This window comes from Acanthaster planci, linkage group LG04 (assembly GCF_054643075.1).
Source record: "Acanthaster planci isolate LZ-2023a linkage group LG04, COTS_SCS, whole genome shotgun sequence".
In the NCBI taxonomy this organism is placed as follows: domain Eukaryota; kingdom Metazoa; phylum Echinodermata; class Asteroidea; order Valvatida; family Acanthasteridae; genus Acanthaster; species Acanthaster planci.
Genome location: NC_141780.1, coordinates 18631326 through 18648494, shown reverse-complemented (window position 1 = coordinate 18648494; position 17169 = coordinate 18631326). Strand labels below are relative to the sequence as shown.

At 41.6% G+C, this 17169-nt stretch overlaps 1 protein-coding gene across 21 annotated transcripts in view; it reads left to right on the top strand.

Annotated features, from left to right (window-relative positions):
- The window catches only part of LOC110986966 (neuronal cell adhesion molecule-like), a 73950-nt gene that overhangs the window by 31477 nt on the left and 25304 nt on the right, over positions 1-17169 (top strand). For 6 of the 21 annotated variants that reach the window (XM_022249327.2, XM_022249331.2, XM_022249328.2 and 3 more), the window contains 9 exons: positions 1327-1421; positions 7155-7208; positions 10357-10462; positions 11337-11509; positions 14144-14440; positions 15094-15199; positions 15707-15894; positions 16450-16587; positions 16878-17027. In XM_022249327.2, the coding sequence (XP_022105019.2) occupies positions 1352-1421; positions 7155-7208; positions 10357-10462; positions 11337-11509; positions 14144-14440; positions 15094-15199; positions 15707-15894; positions 16450-16587; positions 16878-17027 (1282 nt within the window). In that variant the 5' untranslated portion in view covers positions 1327-1351. Of the gene's footprint in view, positions 1-1326; positions 1422-2994; positions 3013-7154; positions 7209-10356; positions 10463-11336; positions 11510-14143; positions 14441-15093; positions 15200-15706; positions 15895-16449; positions 16588-16877; positions 17028-17169 lie in introns of all 21 variants that reach the window. The other 15 variants (XM_022249333.2, XM_087136358.1, XM_087136349.1 and 12 more) reach the window with 3 other exon arrangements.

Below are 17169 nucleotides of genomic sequence, written 5' to 3'. Positions count from 1 at the left end.
GTACATGCCTTGTGTACGGCATGTACGGCTACTGGCTGTAGTCGTTCCAACTGACTTTCAAGTGTCGCTTGCCTAGAACCAGTAACTTAAGTCCCTGTCAGGAATGTACCTTTAAAGCTGCATTTCCAGGATGACGTTAAACACATACATGTGTGAACCAGAGGGATCAGAAAAGGTTTCTAACCACTAATCCCCAGTCTTGTTGATGGAACTGTATAAGTGCAGCCTGTGTGCAATCGTATGGAAAAGCTCCAACAAACCGAAGGGATTTCTTGGATTTTATTTTTCGTTTTGTTTGAGGAGTGTAGGTTTGAGCTTACTGCAAGGAATTTGGGCTTAAAACATACAGTACATGTACATGTACAAGTACTACATGTACCGGGATCTTGAACTATCATAGGGAAGTTATTTGTCTCATGTATGTACATGGAGAGTGCGTACATGTACCTGTACATTTTTTGGTCCATCAATCAGTCATCTGTCATGTCTGTTTTTGTTTTGAGAGGTCTAGATGGGTTTTATTTGTGTGTTTGCACAGAGGAATGGGGGTCATGTCTCTGTTGATGCTTGCCTGCATTGTTCATTACATATGCTATTGAGTAATTCCTCTCTTAGGAGACAATGTATTGATACCTTAGGTTACAGTGTTTGTGCAGTGATCAATGGAATTGATTGGTCTAGGATATAATGTATTCTTAGATGTCCATTCCATTCATGCCTGGGTGCATTGATCTGGTTGTCCACAGGCCTAAAGGGCACTCACTGTTTATTAATCATTGCGTCACTTGAAAAAGCCTTCAATGTACTTGAAGCAGCTCAGTAGAGTAAACTCTATAGAACCATTTTGACCCGAGGCTACATGTGCATGTAAGTGTAATTCAATTTGTTCAAGCAGTTTTTTCCTTGTGCACATCTTTATCATGTGCATAGCAATGTACATGTCTCTGTATTTATTGTCTTAATTGAGATGAATAGAATTAAAAATACAATGTACATGTACATTGTAGCATCTTACTACAAGTACATGTACATGTGCTGTATGTAATTTTAGAAGTCTCGAGCTCAGACACACAAGCGCCCGAAGGAAAGTAATGATTACAAGCAGTCCACCGAAATATTCAACACGTCTTTACCACAGGAGGGGTGCACATTTACGTGCCTGTTAATTTGATTAGGCCCTTCAAATGTGTGTAAAAGTGTTTGGCGTAGATGTCCGCTAAGTTGATACTGCCCACTTAATGACAGAAATAAATTTACGAATTCATGAAATACTGCATACTTTCCAATCATTTATTCCATGTTGTTTGTTTTTTCTTTCTTACACAGGTTTGTGGGTGGACAAAACAACACAATGGACAGGAGACACTTACTTAGTGTTGCTGTCTGCCTCCTTGGCTTGTCAACTATTTCGCTTGCACAACGTAAGTTTTTAATCCTGGGAAATTTTTAATGAACGTGTACATAAATCAGTTATGTAGAGTTACATGTACTTCATGCATTTTCAGGGAATATCACATTGATAAGTACATGTACAGTACATGTATAAACAGGTTGTTCTCTTTTACAGTTAGATTGGTCAGTGATATACAAGTGGATTGGTTTGTGTTGTCTGGTTTTCCTTGGTTTTGTGTGGGTTTTTGTTGTTTTTAGAATAGTGTTGTTCACAAGTTGTAAATGATTATAATTATGTAATGTAAATGTACATGTATGTTTACATCATGCATAGGACCAGCATTTTAATTGGTACGATCACTTTAACAGCTGCCGGTACATGTAAGGTATTATTTTTGTTCCTGGCATGTTTGTTTGATTTGGTGTCAGAGATGAACCATTAAGAGATTTGTCAAAGTGAACCCCTTACCTAAAAATAATACATACAGTATATGCTCTAAAAACCTGCCAGCAGAGGTAAGGAAAAACAACGGGATAAAAGGTTAGCAGTGGGAGGAATCTGCAAGTACATAACATGTTATCTTCAGCCTCGGGCGTCACTGCTACAGGTCACAGGGCAACTTGACGAATTCCCTCAGCAATCCAAATCTTATGGCTCAACCCCCTTTTTAGACTTGCATGCATACGGTATGTCACCATGCAGTGCAGTGGGGGTGCCTCTTGAGGGGTTTCAGTCATTTTGGGGGGGGGGGAGTGCTCAAGATTTTAGGCATTCATCACACGCACACACACACACTCTCTTACCGGGACATATACAGGACACTGTTGATATGAAAGTGTTAAATGTACATTTGAAACAGTTTCAATGTTAATCAGAAATTTCATGCACTGTAGCATTTCAATTTAAACCAAGACATTAGTCAGTTGATTGCCAAAATCTTCCCCAGGCTGACATATTGAAATATCAAAGTCAGTAAACTGTTCACAGTGTCACAGATGTGCTGATCATGAGACAAATTAGATCTAATACTAAAACATCATACATGCACACACGCAGGTCCAAGTTTTTAACATTGTGAGACAAAAAGAATTACTTTCATTTCAGTAATGCATGGTATTTTGGTTAGGTTTTGTTCACTTTAGCGCAAACCAGAACCGAGGGAGTTGGGGGTACATGCAAATTAAAATACCTTTTGATGGAAGCTGAAACAAGTGGAGTGTTTTTAACAAGGAAACTATAGTACATGGATTTTGTATCTGGGCCTAGCAAGGTGGTCCAACCAGGATGATGTAGTGGACCAGTCTTGGCCCTTATACAGTACAGTACCTGTACTGTGTTGACAATGGGCTGTCTGGACTTGGTTCCCTCATTTGATTTCAGTTGCTGCTTCTACATGTAAGTTCTACCATAGAGCAAGTAGAATGCATGCCCCAGTATGGGGTTAATTAAATTCCACTGATAATTCAACTGCTTATTTCCTCCTAAAGCCGTTAAAACCGTTATGTACATTTGGTAGAGAAGGTACTGAGTTAAAGTACCATCATAATGGTACACATATACATGTGTGTAATTCTGTACACTTGGCTTTTTTTGCTCCAAAGAAGCCAGCGAGAGATTCAGTAAGTCCAGCACTTTTATTGGAACTATTTCTGTCACTTTTTGATTCATGTAGAATTGGGACAACAATATGTACTGTAATTCACATTCACATACATGTAGTGGATATTGAACTTATTTACCTCATTACATTTATGTGTTTACTGGTTTGCTTTCAGTTTATTTTAAATTGTGCATTGAATGAAAAGTCAAACCTTTTAACTCTAAAAATTAGCACTTTTAATTTTTATTCCATGTACATGTAACTAAAATTTACACTCATGCACATTTAATATGTGAAGAATGCAAAATCTATTAAGTTTTGTCACACTTGGTATGTGCTTCTATCCATGTCGTGTTATTTTTTTGTGGCATGACTTGTACTTGTTGACATGTAAAGATGCATTACAGGTCTGTTGGAATTGTGTGTACGGTGCATAATGATGAAGTGCATGCTGGCCAGTCTTACATGTACATGTATATGTTAGTAGGCCCAACTGTACTGATAAATTGTACGGGTACCGTGTACGTGTACCGTGTGCGTGCACATTATGTAGGGGTAGTCCATGTATATACGCGTACCGGTAGCCTTGGATTATATAAACGACGGTGGAAACAACTCTGCCCACCAACTTGTATTGGAATTTTTTTCCATCTACATTTTGCAGAAGTGAAGAATGAAGGATACATAAAGTGTTGAATTACGTAGAGTACATGTTTGCGTTTATATTCCCACACAAATGTTTCATGCCAACTTGTAACGCTTTTGGGGTGAAAACTGCCTTGTTTTTTTTTTTTATTGGAAATGGTGTAAAAGAAGACATGGCAGATGGTGCACTGTGTACTTAAAATGTACATGTACAATGTTATACGTACTCGTACATAGGAATGGAGATTAATATGAATCCAGTGTGTCGGTGCTGGGATTCAGTGGGAATGGAAGCACTATAATGGAACCCTTTAAGATGGAGGCAGCAGGCCTTGCATCTTGGTCTTTGGAGGAGCAATACAGGAGAATGCTCCATGGTGACATGTCCATGGTACAGTAGATGCCTACTGATTCCTGTGCATGTGGCAGAAGTACAATACGTGTGCGTTTTTACCTTACTGATCACCGGAAAACAGCATATCTTGTCCGGGACTTACACGTACACGTAGTATGCACAATGGCAGTACCATTAATATCAGCCATATCTTGCCCTCTTTCCACATTTTTAGTACATGAATACACCTGCAGAAGACGGCATTTGATGATGTCTCTGCAGTGAGAGAAAATACAAAGGGTACAAAATCAGGACCCTTGTTTTGCTGAGTAAAATACAATGCAGCAAAAGTTGTGTATTGATACGTGTCGAGTTATGCACACACACCCGTATACATGTATGCTGTCACTTGCACCAAGAAGTGATGTTTTTGGCGCAATCACAATGTGACACACCATCTATAGACTTTGTACTCCTGATGCAAAGATTCGTGGTGCATCAACAGTTCTTGATACAGTTGATGACGTATCAATTACCGGTATGTGGACATCAATTTAAGGGGTTGGCACTTGGGATGGTAATCAGATTTCAACCAAATGAGGGATGTCGTGGTCTTTGTTCTCAAAATCTTCTGCCCAAAGCTTTTCCCATCTCCCTCTTTTACTCTCTTTCTTAGGATAATGTTGTCTTCAGCTGGCACTTCAAGCAAACTTTGTTCCAATGGCAAGAGCTAACAACTCCTAAATAACAATAACCGATTGCAAAATACTAACCCAAAGCCCAAGCTGCACTCCGCACATCAACCCTCCCATACCAAGGGATTCAGGGAAATTGATGGCATTAGTGTACATTATTTGGCTAGATTAGTGTGGTCTGCTTGTATTGAGTACATGTAATTAATCTGGTAGGCAAATGGACATGCAATTTATTAATTACGAATGCAGGTGTTTTTTCAGCTGCAGAAGGAAACTGCTGGCCTAGCTACATGTACGGTATAAGGATAATTTCCGGTGCACATACACTGTACATGAACAGTACCTGCATGCACGCACGCGTCAAGATGAAAAATGCGCGTGTGAGTGCGTTGCCACCGCAGTTATGGCATCTAATTGGATTAGTCTATACAGTTAATTATACATGTAAATTTACAGATTCTACTCCCAAACAAACATTGACACCTTTCGGTACCAATTAGTATGTGTATGGCCTTCTATACTGTTGCAAAAATGTCACGTGCATCTTATGTATACATGTACTGTACATCATGTACATGTACATGTATGCAGTATATCCCACATACTGTACATGTACGTATTGGCCTACCAGCACATGTGTGGTACCAGACACACATGCCTAATAAAAGACTTTCAGGAGGATGAGCATACAGGTACCGGTAGTGTGCAGCATTGGAACAGTCTTGTGGCTTCCTCCAGAAGCATCGTAGATTGCATGCACGAACCAACTTCATCTGAGAATGATTCTTTAATGTCGTTTTATTTTAGTTGCTTTTATTTTTTTTTTTTTAATGTTGTCATTTTTCCTTTTCCTACATCCAATGGCCATGTACCAGTATGCACATGTAACACCGTCGTCTGTTCAGTGACGACTCTTTGTCAGCACTGTAGCACCGGTAGTTAGTGGTTCATTTTTAATGGTTTTGACATTACATTTAGATTTTTCTCTTTCTTTGCACATTTTACAGAGTTAAATAGTGTTACATCAGGTACAGTGTAACTGGCGATAGTTCAGATGGTTTATATTGCACGTGTAAATCCCCCCCACACACACATAAAAGTGTGTATTTGCCTGCAATTGGGGACCCCCTGTTGTTCCTCTTTTGTTTGTACTTTAACTTTTTTACAAGACCACCCATATGTTTTGTACACAGTTGTCAATCGGGGACCCTCCGTCAATCGGGGACCTTATTGTCCTCTATTGTTCAGGGTCCCCAATTGAATGCAGAAACAAACTCACACTCACAGATTTGTCCCCTCTAGAGGCTGAAAAAACTGATGGATCACCACAACATAGCCGTAGATGATTGCTATAGTGTACATGTACATGCTCATGTACTGTACCACGGTACAAATAGACGTACATGGGATTATTGTCAGTTGCAACATCTTGCCTTGTTTAGCAGTAGGATTTGGATCAAAATCCAAGTTGACCACACCATCAAAACAACATCCCAAATTTAAAGAAATTCAAGGGGCTGTCAGTGTCAGTACCAGTTCTTACAAGTACAATTACATGTAAGTTCAAAGGAAAACCTTTTTTCTTTGGTCTGTTGCCAAGTTTTGGACGGTATAAAGAAAAACATTAAAAATTGTGACAAAAAGGAAAAAGAGGGCAAAGAAATGAAACCTGTATTACATGTACCATTAGGCTCTGGCCCATTCCGTTCCTGTTCATGGCAGTATTATGACTCATGTTCGTGACAGCCTATTAAAAAAATCAATAAACCATTGTGCACGCAGATATAATGACACATTACTTTTACTGTTCACACCATATGCACACAGTGCTTTCAGTCTAAATGATAGAGTTCAGACAGGAACTGTTAACATTCATCTGTGTAAAACACTGGTAGATAGATATAGCTGTAAATGTAGTTTTTAAGGCGAGCGGTTTTTGTAAGTTGGTGTTCAGATTTTTTTAAGGCAAATTTTAGAGGATGGAAAAAACAAAACAAAGTATTTTCTAGGGTCTCAAGAAAAACAAATAAGGGTCTTCAAGTTGGAGGGAAGGATGGTGCTAGCAGCTGAGGACTGGGGATTTCGATGTCGGCCGGACAGCAGAGCCCCCCAATTTTTTTTTTTTTTAACACTTGCATTGATACATTGTTGGTCTGCGGATCGAAGGCTTCTCAAAATAATTTTTTTCTCCTGTTCTGAATCCAAAAGGTTGGTGGATCCGAGCACCAACTTAGAAAATACTCTCGCCTAATGTTTGCAATACATGTAGTCTTCCATGTACTGTACATGTTGGTGCTGGTAGTGTTATTTTACAATGTATCCCATGACAGATTCTGAATGCATTGTGAGTTGTACAACTGGTGTCATTTTGCTTTTAGTTTCAATGATGATCTTTCCTTTTTCTCTTTTTGCTTCGCTTTCTTGATGTCTCTTTGCACCTTGCTTGTTTTTACTTTCTTTGCTTGTTGTCATGCATGCACGTTGTAGAAGATGCTGCTGCCACAGCCGAAACACAAGACTCAACCAATGGGAATCCTCCGGGTAACGTTACGCTGTCATTAGAACTAACGCAGTCTCCTCAAGGCACTAAATATGGTCCCTTAGAATCCTTCCTTTCACACTGGGCCTGTCAGAATTACGTAAACTTAATTTGCAATGCTTGCAACTCTCCCTCGGCAAACAGTCGTTCCTGCCCCCTTGAAACTTCAGTCCTAGAGTTGAGACCTTCTCAGCATCCCAAGCAGTAACAGTGAAAAGTGAATAACTTAAGAAGTTCAGATGAATTCGAAACTGGGTCAATTGTGGTGTTGATGTGAGTCCTTGTCCCTGCCCAAACTTGACTCCGATCACTAGAATACATAGACATACACATGTACAGGGTATTTTTGTCAGAGATCATAATGATCTTAATCAGTACCTGATGAGCAGTCTGTTTGATTTGTGATCAGTGGCCAGTTTTCATAGAGTTGCTTAAGCACGGAATTTGCTTAAGTGCAAAAAAAATTAATAAACAAAGGTTACCAGCTCAAACTCTATGTGATTGTCAGGCTAACCAAAAGACAGGTACGGGTAAATACCATTCCAAAACAATATACATCACAAGAAGTTTTGGCTGGTAACCTGATTTGTCAAGGAAGGTTTTTTCACATTTAAACAAATTTTTCGCTTAAGCAACACTATGAAAACAGTTGCTGTTCCAGTTTTGACTTTGAGCATGGCCTAAGACTCACTCTGACCCTAGTTGCTAACCAACGTACACAATGTACACTACATGTACATGTACCTGTGCTAAACTTGCATATGTATATGTACACTGTACATGTACTTTTCCCAATGTGTTCTGTGAACAAAGAGCTGTAGAGGTTGGCATTTATTGAAGTAGTGCAAACTTTGTACGGTCTACATGTACAGTAAGATAAAAAGTTTTATGGACTATTTTTTGGTTGGAGTTAGAGCAAAAAGAAGAGGAACAGATACGAAAACCAACAAAATTCCAGCTTGAAAGGATGTTCACAATGCAAGAAAAACAAGCATGTTCACTGAGGTTTCTTAACAGGTGCATGCAAACAAAGGAATACATGTCCACACTAGGTACATGCGGGCAATGGAAACAGATCTGCTCCTACTGTACATGTATGTTTATGTGCGCAGTACTTAAAATTGGGATCATTATTACAATATTGCACCTGTATTAAAAGTGTGCAGGTGTACACATGATGAATGGACCAGCAGCCAGTGCTTAGTCCATGCCAGACAGGAGCCCTGTTTTCCAGTTTTTTTGAACTTGAGTGGGATTCAAGAGCAGTTTTATTCCTGTTATTGCATGGGACTGGGACAAAGAGGGGAGCCCGGCACCGTCCCTCCTCCTAGCTAACAGATGTACATGTATACATGTACATGTATACATGTACATGTATACATGTACATGTATACTCTCCAGCCCTCCCTTTGTTTTCCCTGACCTGTACCGTTGACCTCTTTTAAAGATGGCCCACCCTTATATCCAAGTGCCATGTTTGCTGCCTTGCTGGTAACTGTCATTTCTTGCCTTAAAATTCAGTATGTAGCTTTCCTGGTTTCTGTTTTTGAAACCTTGTTCTCTGCTCGTTAATTAACACACACGTTCTCTTTTTTCATGTGCCACCGTGAGATATTGCGTACAACGTAGTAGTCCTTGGGACAGTTTCACCGGACTGCAGGCTTAAAACCCAGCAAAAAATTGTGCGAACCCTTGGAAGCAAATTTTTTTGCAAACCTTTTTGAGTGCCTGAGGAAGTCTGTTCCTCTTTCTCGGCTTTGAAACAACTGCCTTACGAAGTTGCCTGTAGCCTGCGCGTCGTTACTATAACACTTGCTTTGTGAAATTGGCCAGGAATCTTCAGAAAGTTGGCGGTGTTGCAGCACCGTGAGGCTGGGCCTGGATGGTGCTGAAACACGTGAAGGCTTCTCACTCACCTGAACACTTTGATTCTTGACTCAAAAAGCGGGGAGCCACAGTTCTCCTGAAAACTGTGGCACTGAAACCTTCCCTGTGATGCTTGCCGGGGTAAATCGTTGTTGTGCTTAAGCGCTGGGTTTGATCTACTAGTAATGTGTAAATATGTGTACATGTACCTGTGTAAATGTACATGTTAATCTGTGAATTTGTGAAGAATGTGCCAGTTGTTGGTCGTCTGTTGTGGCACATGTTGAGGTGTGTGCATATGTACAGTGTACATAACACATTTTGTTGACACATCTGCTTGGCCATTTATGGATCATTTCAAGTATGGAATTAAGGGACCATACATGTACTTAATTACACACCTGCACATGTAAAAGTATGGGACTGTCGGTATGCTTACACTCAAGAAGGACATGTTGTACAGTATGCGCATGATGACAAGCATAGTGTTAACAAATGGGTTAGCTACATGAACATGTGCACGCACTTGTGAATTTTCGTTGTGTTGGAACTATATATGTACATGTACATGTACAGTGCCTAGAAGGAAATATGCACACGTCCAGTTTGGACGCGTGAAAGTTGGTCACCGTTGCAAAACCTGTGTTTGCTCAGTGTTGTTCAGTGATGTTGCGTCTCGAGAAGTGTTGAAGTTTGTGTTGTTTCTGCATCTGATGCATTTTGAAAAATGTCAAACAGTGATTGCCTTGTAGCATTTTGAAGACATTTCATAATTAGGGAGAATGAACATAGCCATTGTAACCACCATTTACTACATGTATAGATGAACCTCCTGCAAGTCCTGATAACAACCACTCGCATATCTGCTCTGTTCACATTTATGGCCCTGCAGCAGAGAAAAATGCATCCCTTGCCTGCAGAGAGTCAGGGAAGGAGGGTGCTAATCATCAATACCCATCAGTTCCTGGTGTTTTGCAAGCCAGTGGACATAGTGGATGTGCTTAGCAGTTGTTTAATTGAACCAGTGAAAATGTACCTCTTGAATATGAACACATTTGCACCTACACCTGTACATGTACTGCTGTGTTTACGTGCAATGACTATGTCGCCAACTGGACTATGAGCAGAGATGTGGCAAAGAAACACATATAGGAAATTTTGACCGTAATTATGCCGAACCCACCTCACCCATAATGCACGTTAACAATACCAGTGCAGTGTACTTGGCAGCGATTGCAGAATCATGAACTGACCTGAGCTCTTTCTTTGGCTGACTGTCTGTAGGCACTTCACCCCCAAAGATCACAAAGCAATCCCCCTCCTACTTTGTGGTCTTACCGAAGCAGCCTGTGTCCATTGAATGTGAGGCTTCAGGGACTCCAGCGCCTGGGTGAGTATGCTACTGGTAGTTTGGCAGTGCTGAAGAGGCTATGATTACAACAGATTACTGGACACAGGCTGTCTGGAGCACTGGACAGGGGCTGTCCGGAGCACTGGACACGGGCTGTCCAGATATACATGCAATGCTGCACATGTGTGCCTGTCCCATGGATTGATTTGTTGAAAAGACTTGCAAGGTCTGTGAGATGAATTTTTTTTCTTGGACACAATTTGTGAAGATCTTCATTATCCTTTTTATATGAAGACTATTTGACATCCTATTTGGTTTACACGGAATTGTGTTTGAAAAATGCACTTTAAGTGTTAGAAGTTGTCCAAGCTTTTTTGGACGAGTGAGGTCACTGTTGCTTTGATGTGATCTGGGGAAGACACTTTGCAATTAACAGGATTTTATGTTCACAATTGAACCAAAATCACAGTTTTTGGAAATCAGCATCTGCATGAAAAACAAAAAGGTGACAAAATATATTTGTTAAAATGGTAAAAAACAAAATTGCAATTAGGGTTAATTTCAAACATAAAGGTGTATTTTCAAAAGTTGAAGTAAAAGAATTGCATTGCTTGGACCCTTTCCATGAGGGGAATATGGAGTCTGGTACTGGTGCCAGTAGTGTTGCTAAGGACATGAGAATGTGGAAGAAACGTGTAACCAGATTTAGTCTGTTTTTGGAAGGAGAAATCTAGGCATTTCTAGACTACTGACATTTCCAATTTTGATAGCTCAAGAAGTATCGAAAAATTACAGGTATACATGACCAGGAAATTGTTTTTCTTTGATAAAGGTTTTGTATCGAATGTCAACTCGGGTGTTATCAGCGTTTCCTGTGAATTATTTCCATCCATATTGTACCCCCGAAACACAGGTACTACTGGAAAAAAGATGGTGCGGTTTTGAGCATGACGGGACTGTACTCCATGGATGGAGGCAACCTGGTGGTACGGCGGCCGAGCGAGCTCACCAATGGCATTTACAGATGCTTTGCCAACAATACGTACGGCACGGCCATGTCTGAGAAGATCGAATTCGTCATAGCTTGTAAGTTTTGACCCTCACTCAGCTGTCCTCACTAAAAGTACATGCAGAAGCTGACAGCCAGGTCAACCCTAACCCTCCTCACTCCTTCAAAATCCGTCAGGCGGTTTTGGAGGATTTTGGAGGATTGAGGGTGAATGGCAAAAGTGCATGGCTTATTGCGAAGGATGCCATGCATGAAGGTTGTGGGTTAGACCATGTGTTGTTTTTGCTGAGTTGTGCATAAATGCAGCCCAATATTTTTTGGGAATCAACTGCACTGCTCAAGAATGCCGTCCACACTGCCTCAGCACAGTGACAGGAATTGCCAGAGGATTTTGAAGGATTGAGGCAGTAGGCACACTTCCAAGTAGCATTTTCAAGAAATTTTTTGAGGATTTCGGGGATTAAGGGCAAATCCAATTTAGTCACCCCCCAAATTGGAGGATTCTAGAGGGTCCCTAGCAAAATGGCCAAGGGAGTCAGGGTCAATGGTAAAGGTCCCCTCTGCTTAGGATATAAAATAAGCATGCACGTGTAGCTCAAGGTTCTTTCTCTCAATTCAAGGTTCACTTTAATTCCTGTCCCTTTTAACTCTGACATTGTTCAATTCCCTTTTTGCAGTCACGTGTACTTTACTTTTCTCTCAACAAGTTTTGATTTTCTTTGGAATAGTTCAAATACAGTAAAACGTTAATAAGTCAATCCCGGATAAGTCGACAGTCTGCTTGTCTCGAAGTGAAGCTTCATTCCCACTGAAGGAATAGGCATTTGCATATATGTACAAAAATACTTGTAAGCCGAATTACCAGTGGCCAAAACTGTGCTTAAGTCGAAGTTTTTGTGATGCTGATCGAAAAACTGCTGCCAAATCCCTTCAGATAGTACAAACACAGGACCATGAAAACATGTTGTGAGTCATCGCTGCCAAGCACACTTTTCTTTTCACCCTTGATCCGCTTGCGTAGCAGGCATGCAGCGCAGCGTGCTTCAAACATGTATAAACCATGCCACACCGCGACCACAAGAAATCCCAGCTTTCAGATTAGCCTGATTACTGCTGCAATACCCATGCACGGACAAACCGATCACTGCCTATTACAGTGGTCATGAGACCACCGTAAGTGATGTGAGAAAGCCCATTTGAAAGCAAACCTGAATTCTGCAGCACACATCACGTTCAGGCCTCGAATTTCATTGCTTTTAGGGCACTGCCATTTGGCATTGGTGGATTGGCTGAAATAAAGGGCACTTATGCCAATCGTGAGGGTAGGAATGCCATCAACGTACCAAAGTTCTCGGCATTAATTATGTCATCCCGATATATCCTTGAAAGTGTACTTTCTAAATGAGGCATACGTGGTATATCGATATTGCATGAAAATCAATATTAAGGCCTATGAAAAAGTAGGATACGCATTACCGGTACCTGTATACCTGAACATTTTTTGATTAGTGATGAACCAGCAGCTGAGTGTTGAAAGGCTTCAGCCCGTTTTGACTGCAACCATTCATTCCTCAGCATTTTGCTTACCACAAAAACAACAATGTTCCGGTACGTGAGAATCAGGGTAGTTCCGATCGATGTCATGTATGTACAGTTAGGATTGTGCGCGGTGCGTGGCACTAAACTGCAAACACGACATGGCAGTGCTAGTTAAAATATTGCCGTGACCATACAGTTGTCCCATGTGCATGAAAATCGTGAAGCTCTCGATGTACCGGTACCGTTAATGGATACACATTGATGAGCATTTAGTTCTAGACTAACATGATTGCATGGTACATTAAAATGCTTGGCTTGGGCATGCGCTGTTATGCGGGCCGGGCCGCGGCGGGCTGAGTGTACGATATCCCTACATACAGTTCATGCATGCACGCCCTGTATATGCATGCATGCCATGCATTAGGTAGGTGCGTCGTTCCGGTGGAATGTAAACGATTATGGAATGATTTGTGTGTCACTTTCCTTGTAGCTTGGTGAATGGGGGCAGCTGATATGCACGTGTAGGGCACTACGTCCAAGAGAAAAAAAGGGCACTGCCATCTTGGCTGTGAAACACGATCACTTTTTGGCTAAATGGGAGGGCAGGGCAGGGCTGTCGTGTCCATCAGGACATTCAAGGCCTGCACATTGTAGACCCGATCGGTGAAAAGACCAAAGATTTCCCACACCAAGATATAGCTTTAATGTAATGTATTGTTGACTTATTGGTAGAAATGAAATACTTCAGACATAGCAATGAAAAATCTTAGCGAAATGATAGATTTGCAAAAAAAATTTCCATGAGAATGAATAAAAGCAGAAAATAGCCACCAAAATGATCCCACCATGGAGCAAGTTTGGAACAACTACCTGGTACATGTATGTCTACCTCTGTGTGTAGGTGTATTGGCCCCATGGCTGTGAGACTTTCTTGAACTCAAAGTCTGGATAACTCAAAATTTTATTTTTATTCCCTTGAACTTGGAGTTATCAAGGTTTTACTGGACATAGTGCAGCTTTAAAATTCCTGTCATTAGGCTGACTTGGTGTCATTTGCTTGGCTGATTCACTCATGCTGATGTGATATATTTTAGGTGTGCTGTAAGTATGAACAAAAGGCTCACTGAGTCTTTATTTACAGTCTGGTTGCATTCTTCCTTCTTGCCCTGCAGTTGCTGATGGATTTAAAGACAGCGAGTCCACCACCTTCACCTTTGATGAGGGCCAGCTGGCCACCATCCCCTGCAACCAGAAAGAGAGCGTGCCGGCGCCTTCAGTCTTCTGGACAGACGATGCCAACCCAGGCAACAAGATCCCCTTGGACAACCGCGTCAGCATAGACCCTGACTTCAACCTGCGCTTCTCCAACATCAGGGTGTCGGACACCGGCAACTACCAGTGCAACGTCAAGAATGACAAGCTGCGTGTCCAGCTTCTGTCTCCCATCAAGGAGATTGTGGTCAGATCAGGTATTGCCATCTGAAGGGGAACTTTGGGTTCGTCTGATACATGTATGTGCATCTACTGAAAATCCCGAAAATCTACTCGCAGAAAATGAGAAAATGGGGTTGTCCACTTTTTGACGTTCCATAGATATGTACATTATAGATGTGGCCATGATTTCAGGCCAAATATTGAGCATCACTCCGGGACCACTTTTGTACCAGTTATCCTGCAGTTAAACATTCCCTGGTCAATATTTATTGACGGTGTCACTCTCACACAAAAAGTACCGACATTGGTCATGCCTGTTCCAAACCTAAAGGTACATCTGCTAACCTTGTTTCAGGATTGTGTCGTTTGACCTTTTTGCCCGCTTCACACTGCAAAACTGACAAGGCCACAGCAGGAACGATCGCTAACTGTTTTGTGAAGTGTTTCTTATGGTTCCCTCTGAAAGCATGGCTCTTGATGACAAAGAGACATCTGGTGAAGACAGTAGGCAGCTTCTGAAATCACACTCAAGAGAGAAGTATGACGTCATTTGTGGGCAACAGTGTAAAAAAAAAACCAGTAGCTTCTACGACGAAAGACACAAGTCACATGAAAGCTAAATTTACCTGTCTTGATCCTTACCACTGGGATTTGTTCCTATTTTTTTTGTTCGCTTTCCTCTCCTTAGTTGAGAACGTTGAAGGCAGGCCCGCCACCTTGGTCTACACTCCCCCAGCCTCGGTGGAGGCTTTCCGTACCGAAAAGCTTCGCTTAAAATGCATAGCTGAAGGATTGTAAGTGACAACTGTTAGTTTTCCCTGAGGAACTCTTCCTGTTGCATTTTTTCCCCTCTGTCACATTTAAGGCAGAGGGTGCTTGGTAAAAGACGAGGGGGGGGGAGGACTTGACTTGGCCATTGTCCAAAGCTTACATTAGCTCCCTTCTAATGTTGGGCAGTTTGACTGTGGCTAAGAATGGAGCCGCATTAAGTAGACAGGTTCTTAAAGTTGGGAACTCAGTTCGAGAAAGTTGAAGCCTGAAGCCACAGTTAAGGGGTCAAAGCCAAGGTTTAGAAACCCTCAAGCTTTTTCACAAGTTAGTCATGAGTCATGAACAAGCCAATCAAATGAGCTTTGACTAAAGATTTCTTTATACACTTTTCCTTCTCTTGTGAATTGACTGCTGATGTACTTGGTACTAGAGTCGGAACTGGTCTCAAAAACAGCACCTCTTGCTTGGTGTTACGAAATTGAAGCCTCTCATTATTGCCATGCTTGAATGAGAATCACTTTGTTCTCCAGTCCGACGCCAACCATCACCTGGAACAAGGAAGGTGAGACACTGCCGGAGGATCGCACGTCGTACGAGAGCTACGGCCAGGAACTGGTCATCAGTGATGTGGTCCAAACAGACGTCGGCTCCTACAAGTGTACGGCTGAGAACGGAGCTGGAACACCCACCTCCTTCACAACGACTGTCACTGTACAGTGTAAGTGCCAAGGAGGTCTTGTTTGTCCGTTGCCTTTGTCATGAAAACTCTGCATGTGTTAAAACTGATTTATTTAAAACAATTGCATCGTGGGATGGGAGGCCGAGTGGAATGGATCGTCTATCTCTCTCCAAAATTGCATAAATAGGAAATATTCAAATTGGAAATATTGTTTTGCACAAAGCCTGAACAAAAGCCTGCATCATGGGAGCAAATTTTGAACAAATACCTTCTTGAAGAAATCCTCTTATCTCTAGTAAGTTCAGAAATTTGACAGTGCCAATTTGACAGGACAGTGACAGTGCCATGAAACTTCTCATTTGGTAGTGTAGGACTCCTGCTTTTGCCTTGCAGTAGTGCTGTGAATTGGAACGAGTACTGGTAATTCAGTGACACATGATCAACAATCCACCAATCAGATGACAGGGATTTGTGCAGCCATAAGAAATCCTGTTTGTTTTGGGTAACATGCAGTTGCAAAGGCAAGAGGGAAATCGCTTGAAACCATCAGCAAGTTTATTTTGTTTCATGTATTGGTTTTTGGGTGTGTTTTAGCGACACCCTATTGGCAGAACAAACCAGAGGACACTAATGTTGTGATCAACGATCGGGGAGTGCTGGACTGTGAAGCAGAAGGCATCCCAGTTCCCACGGTAACGTGGCTGGTGAACGGTGTACCCTCTACAGATATAGGTAGGTTTTAGTAAGCCAGTCAGCACAGTATTGTCAGAGGTCACTCCAACAGTTCCTGGGCTTGTCAAATCTTTCATCCTTCCATCACTTAGCGTCCCTGGACACTATTGGTAAAGGGAATGTACCTAGCGGGACACTGAAGATATTCTGAGTGTCTCAGTGGGCTTTTTACCTTGAGGGCCTTTTGGGGAGGGGGATTCACAGCATGCTAAATCGGTCTTGTTTTACTACGTCTGAAGTCACTTTGGCCTGATTGGTGCATCTTCTTCTTTTCTGTTTCGTATTTGAAGCACCAAATCCTCGTCGCACCATCACGGAAGGTGTCGGAGGAGGCAGGGTGGAGATTAGAGATGCCATCACTGAGGACAGCGCCGTGTTCATGTGTGTGGCCACCAACGAACATGGCGAGATATTTGCCAGCGGCTTCCTCAATGTGGAATGTAAGGTTCTGTGTTTCAGCTTACCGTAGTTATAGAAATCCTTTTCTAATCATTGCACCCTTTGCTTTTTTTTCTTTCTAGGAAATGAGGTGTGAACTATTGGTTTCAGTCTTATTGGTTTTGGTTCTTTTTGTCTTTTTGA